Here is a 13,436-nt window from a genome sequence, read left to right on the forward strand (position 1 = left end):
TTACCCAAGTATTTATGGCTGATCCAGCTCTCTCTCAGTCTGAAGCATCTTCCACTCTTCCACATTATCTCTCCTTAAACCCAAAAAGACAAAAAAAAAAAAAAAAAAAATTTCGTTAGAGGCCCAGAACCACTTGGTATATAAATTTATAGTAGTATAGTCACTATAAATAGCTCAGGGTTAGATTTATGAATCTACTCCCTAGGCTTTATGTGTTAGATAAGAGACATACCTGATAATCTAGAACACGTTAAGAAAGAATGCAGTACTGTCTTTATGGACATGATTGGAGTTGGCTATTACTAGCCAGTGGTGAAGAGTAAAATCTGATAAATTAGTTATTTCAGGAGATGATGCCTTTTAAGACCACTAGATTTCATTCATTAAAAAAAGAAAGAAAAAGAAACTTGTATGAATATATACATATATAAGTAAATACATAGAAAATGAACTAGAAGAATATGCACTAAATTATTCCCAGTGCTTGTCTCCGGATCAGGAGATGGTTGGTAAAGGAAACAGTGCAGGAAGATTTTACATTTTACTATGTACATTTGTGTATTTTCTAATGTTTTATGATAAAAATGCACTGTGGGTTTTAAAAACTCTAATATTTAAAATTTTCTAATCATCCAAATGGTAGTGTTTAAAGCATTACTGCTATGACCATATTCTTAAGGAATAAAATTTAAGATTGAGAATTTAGAAGTATCATAGAAGTGGAGTGCTTTTTTGTTGCTTGGTTTCAACTCTTAAGAATGATCAATTAACACGTGCCATCCTTTTAGTCTCAGAATTCATATACACAGACTCAATCTATTCTATACTATTTTGCCTATTAGCCTAAAGATATTGGATAAAATATGTCCTATAAAATCATCCACAAATTTATTGTGTCCTACAGAAGTAATGGTAAAGAATATATTCCTCTTATTTAGCACAGGACACTTCTAACTGTATTTGGGTTTTTTGTGGGTTTGTTTTGTTCTTTGTTTTTCTTTATTGGGGACTGAACCCAGGGTCTCACACATGCTAGACAAGCACTCTATCACTGAGCTACATCCCCACCCACCCTCTGGATTTGGTTCTTAAAATCAATTTGTGGGACAGGGGGTAGTTCTAGAGATTGAAATGGAGAAAACTATGTTATATATATTTATGAATATGTCAAAATGAACCCACTATTATGTATATCTATAATGCACTATATTATGCATTTAAAAAACCAGTTTGTGTGGATTAGAGTTGGGCATTTTACAAGTGCAGTGCTTTCTGACAACTGTAGTTAAGCCTCTACAGAGGTGTGGCTTGGTAGCTAGGAAACAGAACTAAAAACTGGTAAAGCAGAATTATTTTCACTGGCAGACTTTATTTCCTACGTCTAGTTACTTTATTTTTGATGGTCTCATTTTACTTAGCTATAAGTCACTTAGTTGAATGCTATTCCCTACTGGTGCTCAGAGAGAAATGTTATTAATGATAAATGTTTAATTATGTCTTTGAACTGATTTAGATTGGTATTGAAGCATATTAAATTATTCTCTAAATGAGTTGTTTTTTTATGTAATGTTTAAGAGGTTCTCAAAATTACTCTGCTGGGAGAGGATAGTAGAGCCATACTTCGTGTCTTAAGGTGTTTATTTTACTTGATCAAGCCCCAAATTGCCTATAAGGCCAAACTCTTGAGGAGTTCATGTTGTTGCTTAAACAGGACTCAATGAACAGCAAGATAGTTCTCAAAATATATCTCAGTAGTCAATATTTGGATTTTGGATAAGTGAAACTGACTACATTTTTTCTTTAGCTACCAAATTTCTTTGACTTATTTTTCCTAAATATCTTTGTTAGGATTTTAAAGACAATTGAGAAACAGATATGAAAAAATAGACATAAATGTTATTCCATAAATCTCTTAGCTTTAAAAACTTTGAAAACTAAGTTGTATGCTTATGTTCAAAACATTCTCTATTACTGTGTTTTAAGAATCTAGTTACTACAGTCATGGTTATCATTTGTCTTCATGTGTTTTCTTCATGTTTCCTATTCTGTGTTTCTTGAATCTGGCTTTATAGCTCTAGTGTTTTATGCGACTTTTTATAAATTAACAAATATGTTTGTCTTTTTTCAGAACTGCTAAAGTGGCTTCTGGCCAGGAAAAACATCTTCTCTTTGAGGTACAACCTGGATCTGATTCTTCTGCCTTTTGGAAAGTGGTTGTTCGCGTGGTCTGTACCAAGGTGAGACTGATAGAGACTTGTGTTTCTGAAATTCAACTATTTGGGGGTTATAACCACATTTTATAGTGGAAGTAAATGTTAATAATTTGGTGGTTTTGTAAAGCATCATTTCGATACTGATTGTCTTCCAGCTAACCAATTGTTTAATTGATGTATTACAGAGATTTTTCTAATCAAAGAAAGTGGTAGTAAACTCTTATCTTTATCTTCCACTTCTTTTTTTGAGTTTCAGTTGTCTGAGGAGTCCTGTTGAGCACTAAGACGACACCTTAAAAATTAAAAATATCTTAAGCCCGGTGTGGTGGCACACACCTATAATCCCAGTGACTCAGGAGACTGAGGCAGGAGGATCTTGAGTTCAGAGCCAGCCTCAGCAAAAGCCAGGTTTTAAGCAACTCAGTGAGACCCTGTCTCTAAATAAAATACAAAATAGGACTGGGGATGTGGCTTAGTGGTCAAGTGCCCCTGAGTTCAATCCCTGGTACCCCCCGCCCTGCCAAAATTAACAATATCTTAAAAGAGCATTTCTCTCAGAACCCTGGGTTTTGTTCATTTTTTTAAAAATCCATTAGAAGGGTTTGGTTTGACTTGTTTTGATAATTCTTAGTAATGGGTTTTTCACCATCAGTGTACTACATTTTAGATAATTGAATATTTCAGCTCAGCTAAAAATGCAGTGGTAGTTTTCACAGTGTGTTGGAAAGCTTCATCCACCAATGAATGGATTAGAATAGGAACTCTTAACTCTCTGAAGCCACAGACATTTGAGTGAAAGGTATGAATTTCATTGGCCCTCTTCAGTCCTAACCTCTATTCTAAAACAAAGATGCAATGAAACTGTCCATTTCCATATTATCTGTAAGTTGGACATTCACTAATGCCTTTAAGGCCATTCCTGACCAACCCATAAAGAGCCCCAAGGTTAGAAGATTTTTCTTTGAGTTCCCAGGATCCCAGAGTATTAACACAAATAGTATGTCACATTTTACCTCTATTATGTTTCACTTCCAGTTTATTCAAACAAGTATTTGAGTACACGTATGCCAGGCACTAGGAATATAGTATGTGACAAATAAGACAAATTCCATGCCATCAGGGAAACTGTACTTAGAGCTCAGCCCCTCTCTCTCCTGGGCCAGATTACTATAGATTTCATATTAATCTCTACACCTCCAGGTTCTTCTTCTAATTTGTGCTGCTGTGAGGTAAACTTTCTAAAGCACAACTATCATCAACTCATTGCCCTGCTTAAATTCCTCAGTAATTCCTCATTGCCTTCAAAATATTCCCAACTCCTTAATGTGGCATTCAAGGCTCTCTGCTGACTCCAAACTACTTTTTCTGCTTTATTCACAAATATCCCCTTTTGCATTCTCCATTCTCACTAATTTAAGCCATTACTTTCCCACCTTAGTTCCTGTGTTTCTTGAGTTGTCATCTGGACTATTCATTCCTTCCTGATGCAGACTAGCTCCAGCGGGACTCATTAAATAAGACCCAGCAGAACCCTCTTCTCAACTCATTGAGGAATAGGTCAAATTTCCTTCATACACATACATTAGCAAGAGGAAAGTGCTTCTCATGACTGGATTAGATTACACTAATCAGTAGTAACTCCTCTGAGTCACTTCAGGGGGTTATAAAAGCCAAAATAAAATGAGGTTCTGCCAGTGATGCAAAGTGGAAATGCTACTTGGATATCAGCCAACTGTTTCTGGCACATCTTTTGTTTCTCCTTGTCTAAACTTGATGTCTCTTTAAAGGCCCACCTCAGCTACCATCTTCCATAAAAATCTTCCATAAAGACTTCCCTAATAGGAATTCTTTTGCCTCTTCTAAATTCCAGAAGCACTTTATTTATATTTCATAATTAAATTTAGCATTAAGAATAAAATTATTAGGTTCTTGGCTTGAAAATTAGAGAGTTAGCTCCTAAGGGTAAGAACTAATCTTTATATCCCTTACAGTTGTAATTCAGCACTTTGCACCCTGCAGCTGGGTGTCATGTGACTGTATAGTCTTAGTTACTTAGGAGACTGAGGCAGGAGGATCATTTCAGCTCAGGAGTCTGAGATAAACACAGTGAGAACCCATCACCAAAAAAAAGGAAAGAAAAGAATAAGATTTAAATTATGGGAACTCAGCATATGTTGAGTGATCAAAAGTCTTTTTGAAGATCCAGGTGTAATGGCTGTCAAGAAACATCATGAATTATATGTTTCATCATTCTTAATATTTAGACTCAAATCTTAGAATTATCCTTGACTTTTCTTTTTTCCTCTCATGTTTCGAAGTCCATTCATAAATGAGCCCTGTCAGTTTTCTCTTCAAAATTTATTCAGAACCTAACTAGTTGTTACCATATGCACAGTATTCCCATCCCATTCCTAGTGACCATCACCTTTCACCAGGATTATGCCACTCACCTCCTAACTGGTCTCCCTGCTTCTGCTCTTGCTCTGCTCTGTCTATTCTCAGCTCAACAACCAGTCTATTAAACATAACACTTTAAAATACAAATTAGATCATATTACTTCTTGGCTCAAAGCCTTTCAGTACTTCCCATGCATGTTGAATAAAAGTCAAGTCATTTTGGTCAACAAAGTTATATATATTTTTGTCCCTACCTCACCTACCTCTAACCTTATCTTCCACCACTCCTCCTTCTCTCATTCTGTTTCAAACATTCTGGGCTCTTTGTTCTCCTTGCCAGGTATCCATCTGCCTAACAGCCTTTACACTTCCAGAAATGATCCCCAAGCTATCCATATATGATTAATTCCTGTACTTTTTCAAATTCTTAAATGTCACCTTCACTTTGAGGTCTTTGCTGCAACCCCTCAACAGTCTTCCTCCCCGTTTTCTCTTCTCCACAACAATGATTTTGTCTAACATAATCTGTATTCTGCCTGTATCTCCTACCTATCATATAACTTGCATGAGGGCAGGAATTTTTGTTTTATATGCATCTTTAAAACCTAGAGCAGTGTACATAATACCTATGAAGTCTACATCAATAAACGTAATAAATGTAAATCTCATTCTTTTCTTTCCTTTTTTTGGTGATGGGTTCTCACTGTGTTTATCTCGGACTCCTGGGCTGAAATGATCCTCCTGTCTCAGTCTCCTAAGTAGCTAAGACTATACAGTCACATAACACCCAGCTGCAGGAGTCCTATGATAGGAATAGTTAGTGTGATGTACTTTGCTGTTATGGTTAAGCTTATGAATTATTCCATGATTTCTTATGTACTGTGCAGTTCCAAAGAAAGACTGGCCTACTTTCCCCAGCTGTGAAGGCCTATTTGATAAACTGATAAATTCCTGTCCCTTTTAATTCTGTTTATTGTTCTCCATGTACAGTCTCTTACTACAAAGAACCTTATATATTTGCATCCACATAGATCTTACCTTCCAAAAATTAATCAACTTTCCAGTTATTAAAGATGAATCTACCTTTGAGCTAAAGCTCAAAATACAACAACCTTTGTTAGTTTTTAATGTAATTTTCCTGCCTTAGTTTAGAAGTTTTGGTACAAAATAGAATTTAAAGATATTCAAGAAAGCACTGTTTTTTCAGTCATAGTAGAATGGCATATGTTTGTTGGATTCAAGTAAATCCCTTAATTCTTTGAGAAATTAAAATGAAAGAATTGTGAATACTGATCTCTAAAATTCATTTCTTTGGAAAAGTCACTTAACTGTATCAATTCTTAACAGGATGATAGCTTAATCAATCTTATATAGTAAGATTGTTCAAATGAGATGTATCAAATTAGATACATTTATATATATATATATATATATATATATATATATATATATATATATTCAAAAAATACATTATTCACTTACTAAGACCTGTAAGTAATTTACAAACATTGAAAACCTCTATTTCCTAGGACATTTGACTAAATATTTGTGGTTCCCCCCCCCCATATACTTTTTTTTTCTTTTTCTTTGTATTTTTAGATTAACAAAAGCACTGGCATTGTGGAAGCATCACGGATCATGAATTTATACCAGTTTATTCAGCTTTATAAAGACATCACAAGTCAGGCAGCAGGAGTATTGGCTCAGAGCTCCACCTCTGAAGAAGCTGATGAAAACTCATCCTCTGTAACATCATGTCAGGCTAGTCTTTGGATGGGAAGGTATATAGTGCATAATCACTGTGCTTTGTTTATTTCTAATACGCGAACCACTGAAATCTCATTAGTATTTTGGCTGGTGCTCATTCTGACACCTTAAATTTTTTTGTCTCAGTTGGTATTATATCCCAGATCAGTTTTTGGATCACTTTGTCCTTCCTTTCATTTTACAGTGCTAAATTAAAGTGTCTCACACTAGGTATTGTCTCTGTCAACCCAGTCTCCAGAAGTCCACTCTCTATATGCTTACATCTGCTTATAAAGGAGATATTAAGTATTTAGTTCTTAGATGGTCAAAGCCTTTAAAGGAATTAGGTCCAAGAATTTGGCCAGATCATTCTAGAAAGTGTCTAAGTGAAGGATTAAAATTTTAAATAATGGCAGTCCATTCAGGAATGAACAAGTAGTTGGTGCACATATTGCATATAGTGAATTACAAGAAGGAAATGAAGTCAGCCAGAGTTTTCTGTGATGGTTCTTGTTTACTCAGGCCAATATATTATTGTTCTATCTGAAGTTTCTTTTCCTTCTCTGTTATGCTTTTGGCCTGTGAAAAGCTCCCACCTGTTGCCATTTGACAATCATGACCATAATTTAAATACCTCATTGGAAAAAGAGTGTGTGAATCCAGACATGTTGACATCCTGTCTTCTTGTCATACTGGGTAGACAGCAGAAATCTGTATTGACGGTGTCCTTTTCCTAAAGTTAGGAATGTGTTTAACAAGAATTTCTCTTTTATTGTTTTATTTGCACTTGCATTTTCTTGTCCATCCTTAACCAACTGGTTTCCAAATGCTACATTGTAGTTGAATTTTCCATTTATCATTTCCTGTTTATCTTTAGCTTTCAAGTCTTAGGCTTTTAGACAAGTGACATGCCAAATGAGGTTTAGAACATGGTAGGTAGTGTTTAGGCTTATCTTTCCTTTACTTTAATAAAGTTAATCTTTTAAAGACAGGGGTCTAATTTTCTGCTTTTTTCTTCTCCCTCTTCAGAGTGGTGAATTTTTTTAAGTGTTTTGAAAGCTGAGGATGGTATTTACATATATATTTAAGCCATATAGTAGCATACAAAAAGAAAATAATACTTCTTTTCTTGTTGCAGTCATCTTAATGAAGGAGGTAAAAGTTTTATCTCTTTAGATAGGGAAACTATCTCTTTAGATAGGGAAACTATCTCTTTAGATAGGGAAACTCAGTGACTGGTTAGTTAAGGCTGCTTCTTGCCTTTGTTTGTTTTTGGCTCATAGTGATACCTTGCTAAACTATTTCATAGAAAAAGACTTTCCAAGTTGAAGAGGACCTTAAGGGACCTTTATGTAGTTCAGTTTTACATCTGATGCATAATTTTATTAATGGTTTACATTTATTATTTACAGGATATTAGAACTCATTAAATCCTCACAGTAACCCTGTGGGAGTATAAATATTGGCCTATGTCAGATGAAGAAAGACTTAAACAAACAAATGCCATGATTAGCAATCAACCTCACTGAGACTTACATTTAGGCCTGTCAATATAGCTATGCTCTAACCTCAGAGATCTTATAGTACTGTACTTCTCAAAGTTTACTTTTCACTGTTTTTGAAGAAGAGCCTGAGGTTCTGTCAAGACCCAAGGTGGTGCCAATGCTGCTGATCCTCAGATAACACTTTGAGTAGCAATATTCTACTTAATCATACTTGACCAAATAGAATATAACTTTTACTTGCAAGTTGGACTACTGCTAACACCTGCAGTTATGTGAAACTCAGTGTCTCTGAGAAGCAAGCCTTTCCATGCTCAGATGACTCCAATGACTATGAAGTTTTTCCCTTTTGCCTTGTATTCCTCAGAGCACTCAAAACCTGACTATCTGGAGACAACACAGATTCTAGTACCAAGTCACCTGTGTTCAAATCCTCGATCCACTTTTTTCTCAGTTTCCTCATCTTTTAAAAGAGGTTAAGAACAGTAATATCTGTCCCAGAAGAATGTTGAGAAAATTTTGTGAGTTAATAGATATAAACCTCTTAGAACAATGCCTGGCACATAATATGTTTTAAGAATTAACTGTCATTGTTATTAAATTGTAACAGTATTCTCCTTGTGTTCAGTGACTGTGCCCTCTGGAATTGTACTAAAAACCTCTGTTCTCTCTACCAGCCCTTAGATATTTGAAAACGAATCAAATTCTCACTGAATCTTCTGTTCTCCAGAATAAGCACCTCCAGTCCCTTTGACCTATGTTTATATGGGTCTCTTCTACATACTGTAGGCTTTGCTGGACAATCCTTTATTGGTCAATATTACATTCAGAATATGGGGTAGAGAAAATTAATTCTTCACTCTGCAAGTGGTCTAGCAGGATCAAATAGAATAAGATCCTTCCTTCTGGTCACTGTGCCGCTAGGAAGGCAAAAAAAAAAAAAAAAAAAAAGGAGAAGAAGAAGAAGAAGATGATCAGGTGAACATTATACAGGTTCCACTAGCAATTTCTGTATTTCCTGATTTTTATCTCTATCTACAATGCTGTTCTTTGTAGCCCTGTCCTCTCACTTTTAAACCTTCAGAACACAATGTTACTCTTTGTAGATTCAGTTATATTCTCTGCAGCTGTCATCCAAGCCTACATCCTAGATGAAGATTTGAAGACTCTTAGAATCAGAGACCCTAACTCATGTGGGTCTGGTATAGACCTGAAAGACACTTAAATATTGAACTGAATATATATCATCAGTTTTATGTATAACATCAGATATATCAGATTCACATTCATTTAGGTTTTCATTCCATTTCACCTTTTCATTTCAGTGGCTGATTTCATTTTCCCATGACTAAAGCATAACATTTAATTTTAATCTATTACCACATTCTAATGATTTGTCTTTTGTAATGCTCCTTAAACCAGGCCCTAATTAATCTCCCAAGTGAATTGCTGAAATAAGGTCCTAACTGGTTTTGCTTTCTAGACTATCCCTTATTTTGTACTCCCAATTAATCTTCTCCTTGAGAAAGAGAAAAATGGATATTTGGAGCTGAGTTACTAAGGTTGGAGTTTACAAAACTCAGAAGAGCATCCCAGGAAAGGAAAACGCTATGTGCAAAGGCTCATGGCTCATTCAGGGCACTCTGAATTGTGACTGTAGTAGAAGATTCAACATCTTTTTTTCTTCCCGAGAAGATGAAAGAGCTTCTTGAGGACAGAGATTTTGTTTTCTATCCCTTTTGTTTACTTACATGCCCACTATCAGTATCAGCATTTCAAGGTTGTGATTCAGGGTTCATACTTTAGACATTTTTGTATCCTCTGTGATGGGTAAATCATATATTGGTCGAAATTATTTGTACAAATTCAGTATGATTAAATGGACTATTTTCAGAAAGACATGAATACTTCCAGTTTTTGTTCATGTTTTGTTTTCTTTAACCATCACAAAATTTATCTTTTATCCAGTCTTTATGAAATGTATCCCTTAGTTTCTTCCCTAATATAATCTTCTATCTCTAAAAGATGGTAATTTTAGTTCCATATTAACTTTGCACATAAGACATATTGTGCTTTCTGTGTGCTTTAATGCTTTTTAAGGCAATGAAAAAGAATTAGAAATCATATGGGCAGAGAATATGCTTGTCCCAGCTCAGTTTTCACATTGCAGGGTGAAGCAGCTGACCGATGAGGAGGAGTGCTGTATCTGTATGGATGGGCGAGCTGACCTCATCCTGCCTTGTGCTCACAGCTTTTGTCAGAAGTGTATTGATAAATGGTAAGTTATCTGCTGCCTTCAGGGATAGGAAAAGGTCAAATGGAATAGTATATGAATAAACTTTGAAAAGTTCGAAAGTATTGTAGTTAAGTATGAGAGATTTCTATTCTTTAGTATTTTGAATTTTATGATATAACTCCTGCTAGTTAAAAATATTTTTATACATAAAGTTTATAAAATGTGGGACTGTAGCTTGGTTTTAACATTTTTGTTGTAAGGAGATTTGTGCCTGAATTTAATCTAAAATCAAATGTTTTCTTTTTTCTCATTTTTGTATTTATATGTGCTTAGAAGGAATAAATCCTTGAGTATTAGATTTGGAGAGAACTTTAAGAGATGAGCTAGTCAAACTTGTTATTTTACAAAATAAGAATTAAGCATTTTAGAGAATCTATAAATGACATACAATAAATTACATGTATGTGAAGTACAATTTTATGTTTCGACATACATATAGACCCATAATAACCATGATCACAATCAAGATAACGAGCAAATCCACTGCCCCCACCAATTACCTGTATCCCATTGAAAAACTTCCTTCCCATCCTTTCCCCTAGTTCAGGCACTTGCTAATCTGCTTTCATTTGCTGAAAAGTAAGTTTGGATTTCATAGAATTTTTATGACTGGAATCAAAGTTTGTACTTTTTTTTTTTTTTTTTTTTTTTTTAATCTGGCTTCTTTTAATATAATTAAATTTAGATATATCCCCCTGGATAAATTACAAGTAAAAGTTCCTATATATATTCATAGACAAGTTTTTTTTTTTTTTTTTAAATTCACTTGTTCTGGGTTTTGTTTTGTTTTTGTGTGGTACTGGAGATTGGACCACTGGGCTATATCCTTAGCCCTTTTTTTTTTTTTTTTTTTTTTTTTTTCCTCTCAGTTCTCAAGGCAGGGTCTCACTAAGTTACTGAGACTGGCCCCAGCTTTGAAATTCTCCTGCCTTAGCCTCCTAAATCACTGAATTACAGGTGTATGTCACTGTACCTGGCTCTTAAGTATTTCTATGGACTGTGATTTTTTTCCTGGGAAAATATATAGAAGTAGAATAGCTAGATCGTATAGTAGGTATGTGTTTTAACTTTATGAGGAATTGCCAATTATTTTCCAAGAGAGTCATTTTAAATTTTTATTACTACCACCAGTACTGTGTAAGAGTTAGAGTTCCTCCAAGTCTTTGCCAACAATGGGTATGGTCGGTTTTCTTAATTTTAGCCATTTTAATCATGTGTGTAGTAGTATCTCATGGTTCTAATTTGCATTTCCCTATTGACAGAAGATATTGAGCAGCTTTTTGCATGCTAATTTACCATCTGTAGGTTTTTTGTGAGGTATAGCAGGAGTTTTGTGAATTCTTTACCTGTGGGTATGCACATATATACACATGTATGTACATATATATGTATTTTTTTTTCCAGATATATGTATGCTATAAAACACAGTATATGTTTTACACATATTTTCTCCTCTCTGGCAGTTTTCATTCTCTTAAAAATGTCTTTGAAAGCTTTTAATTTTGATGTGGTCAAATTTTTCAATTTGTGGTATATAGGTAGTGATTTTAGTGTCCTATGTAAGGAATCATTTCCTAACCTGAGGGTACAAAAAATACTATCTTTTCTCCCAAAAGTTTTATAGGTTTTTAAAAATTTTACATTTAGGTATACGATCCATTGTGAATTAACTTGTTGAAAGACTTTTTCTTCACTAACTTACCTCTTCATGTTTGTTGGAAATCATTTGTTCAAGTATGGGCCTGTTCCCACTGATCTGTTTGTCTGTTTTACTCCAATACCATACTATCCTGATAATTGTAACTCTATAATAAGCCTCAAAGTTGGACATAGCCTTTTGGATTTCAAAGGTCTTTTGGATTTCAATATGAATTTTAGAATCAGGTTATCAATTTCTATAAAAAAAACCTGAAAACATTCTGATTACAATTGTGTTGACTAAATAGATCATTTTGGGGAGAATTGATTTCTTATTAATATTGAATCTTTCAATACACAATGTATTTCTTCTTTTACTTAAGTCTTCTTTGATTTTCCTGACCAATTTTTGACATTTTCAGTGCTGCATATCTTTGACAAATTTGTCCCAATTTTATATTTTATGCTATTTTTAAGTGAGTTTCATTCGTTTTAATTTTTTTCTGCTAGCACATAAAAAGACAATAGATTTTTATGCATCAAATCTTACACCCTGCATTCTTACTAAACTCAGTTGTTCATTTTGGTATTTTTATAGATTCATAGGATTTTCTTCAATGTCTCAACAGTTATATCAAAAAAAATTTTTTTGATATAAAATTCTAGACTGAGATTATCTTTCTTTTCAGTACTTTAATGATGTTGCTTCACCCTCAACTTGCTTGCATTGTTTTCCCATGGGAAGGAAATATGTGGTCCCTTTTTCCTCTGGAGGTACTATGTCTTCTTTTCTCCTCTGGATACCTTCAAGTTTTTAACTTTTCACTGGTTTTAAGCAAGTATATGATGTGAGTCCCCTTCCCCCACCAATGTTTCTTGTTCTTGGAGTTTATCAAGCTCTTAAATTTGTAGGTTTTTAGTTTCATCAATGTTGGAAAAATTTTCAGCCATTATTTTCTCAAAAATTTTTGTTTTCCTTCTTCTGGGAGCCCAGTTGCCATAATTTTAGACCACTCGAATTTGTTTCATTTTGGATAGTTGCTATTGCTATGTCTTTCAAATTCATTAAACTTTTTCTGTAATGTCCAACTTGCCATTAGTCTCATCCAGTATCATTTTGTTTACCTTAATATTTTAGTTTTTATATCTGGAAGTTTGATTTGAATTTTAAAGTCTATATCCTACTTAATATAATTGATTTTTCCTCTAGCGTTTTGAATACATGGACTATAGTTATAACTTTTTAATTTTCTTATTGGTTAACTCTAATGCCTGTCAGTTCTGGGTTTTTTGATTGTTTTTTCTCTTCATTGTAAGTTATATTTTTTAGCTGTTTCTTTGTATGCTTTGTAGTTTTTCATTAGATGCCAAATATTGTGAATTTTTCCTTTTTAGGTACTAGATATTTTTGCATTACTGTAAATATTCTTGGGCTTCATTCTGGAATATAGTTAGGTTGCTTGGAAACAGTTTGACCCTTCTGGGACTTGCTTTTGTAATTTTTAGGCGGACCACATCAGTGTTTAATGCTAATTATGCCCCACTTAATGAAGCAAGACCTTTGAGAATACTCTACTCAGTGCTTCAAGAATTATAAGGTTTTCTTGTCTGGCTAGTGGGCACAGGCAGTATCCCATGCCCTCT

General features: G+C 34.2%; 1 protein-coding gene across 2 annotated transcripts in view; it reads left to right on the plus strand.

Moving 5' to 3' along the window:
- RNF141 (ring finger protein 141) overlaps positions 1-13,436 on the plus strand; it is a 28,450-nt gene that overhangs the window by 11,152 nt on the left and 3,862 nt on the right. For both annotated transcript variants that reach the window (XM_079105069.1, XM_079105070.1), the window contains 3 exons: positions 2,129-2,237; positions 6,210-6,391; positions 10,029-10,136. In XM_079105069.1, the coding sequence (XP_078961195.1) occupies positions 2,129-2,237; positions 6,210-6,391; positions 10,029-10,136 (399 nt within the window). The remainder of the gene's footprint in view (positions 1-2,128; positions 2,238-6,209; positions 6,392-10,028; positions 10,137-13,436) is intronic.

Source organism: Sciurus vulgaris (genome assembly GCF_902686455.1).
Source record: "Sciurus vulgaris genome assembly, chromosome: 11".
Lineage (NCBI taxonomy): Eukaryota > Metazoa > Chordata > Mammalia > Rodentia > Sciuridae > Sciurus > Sciurus vulgaris.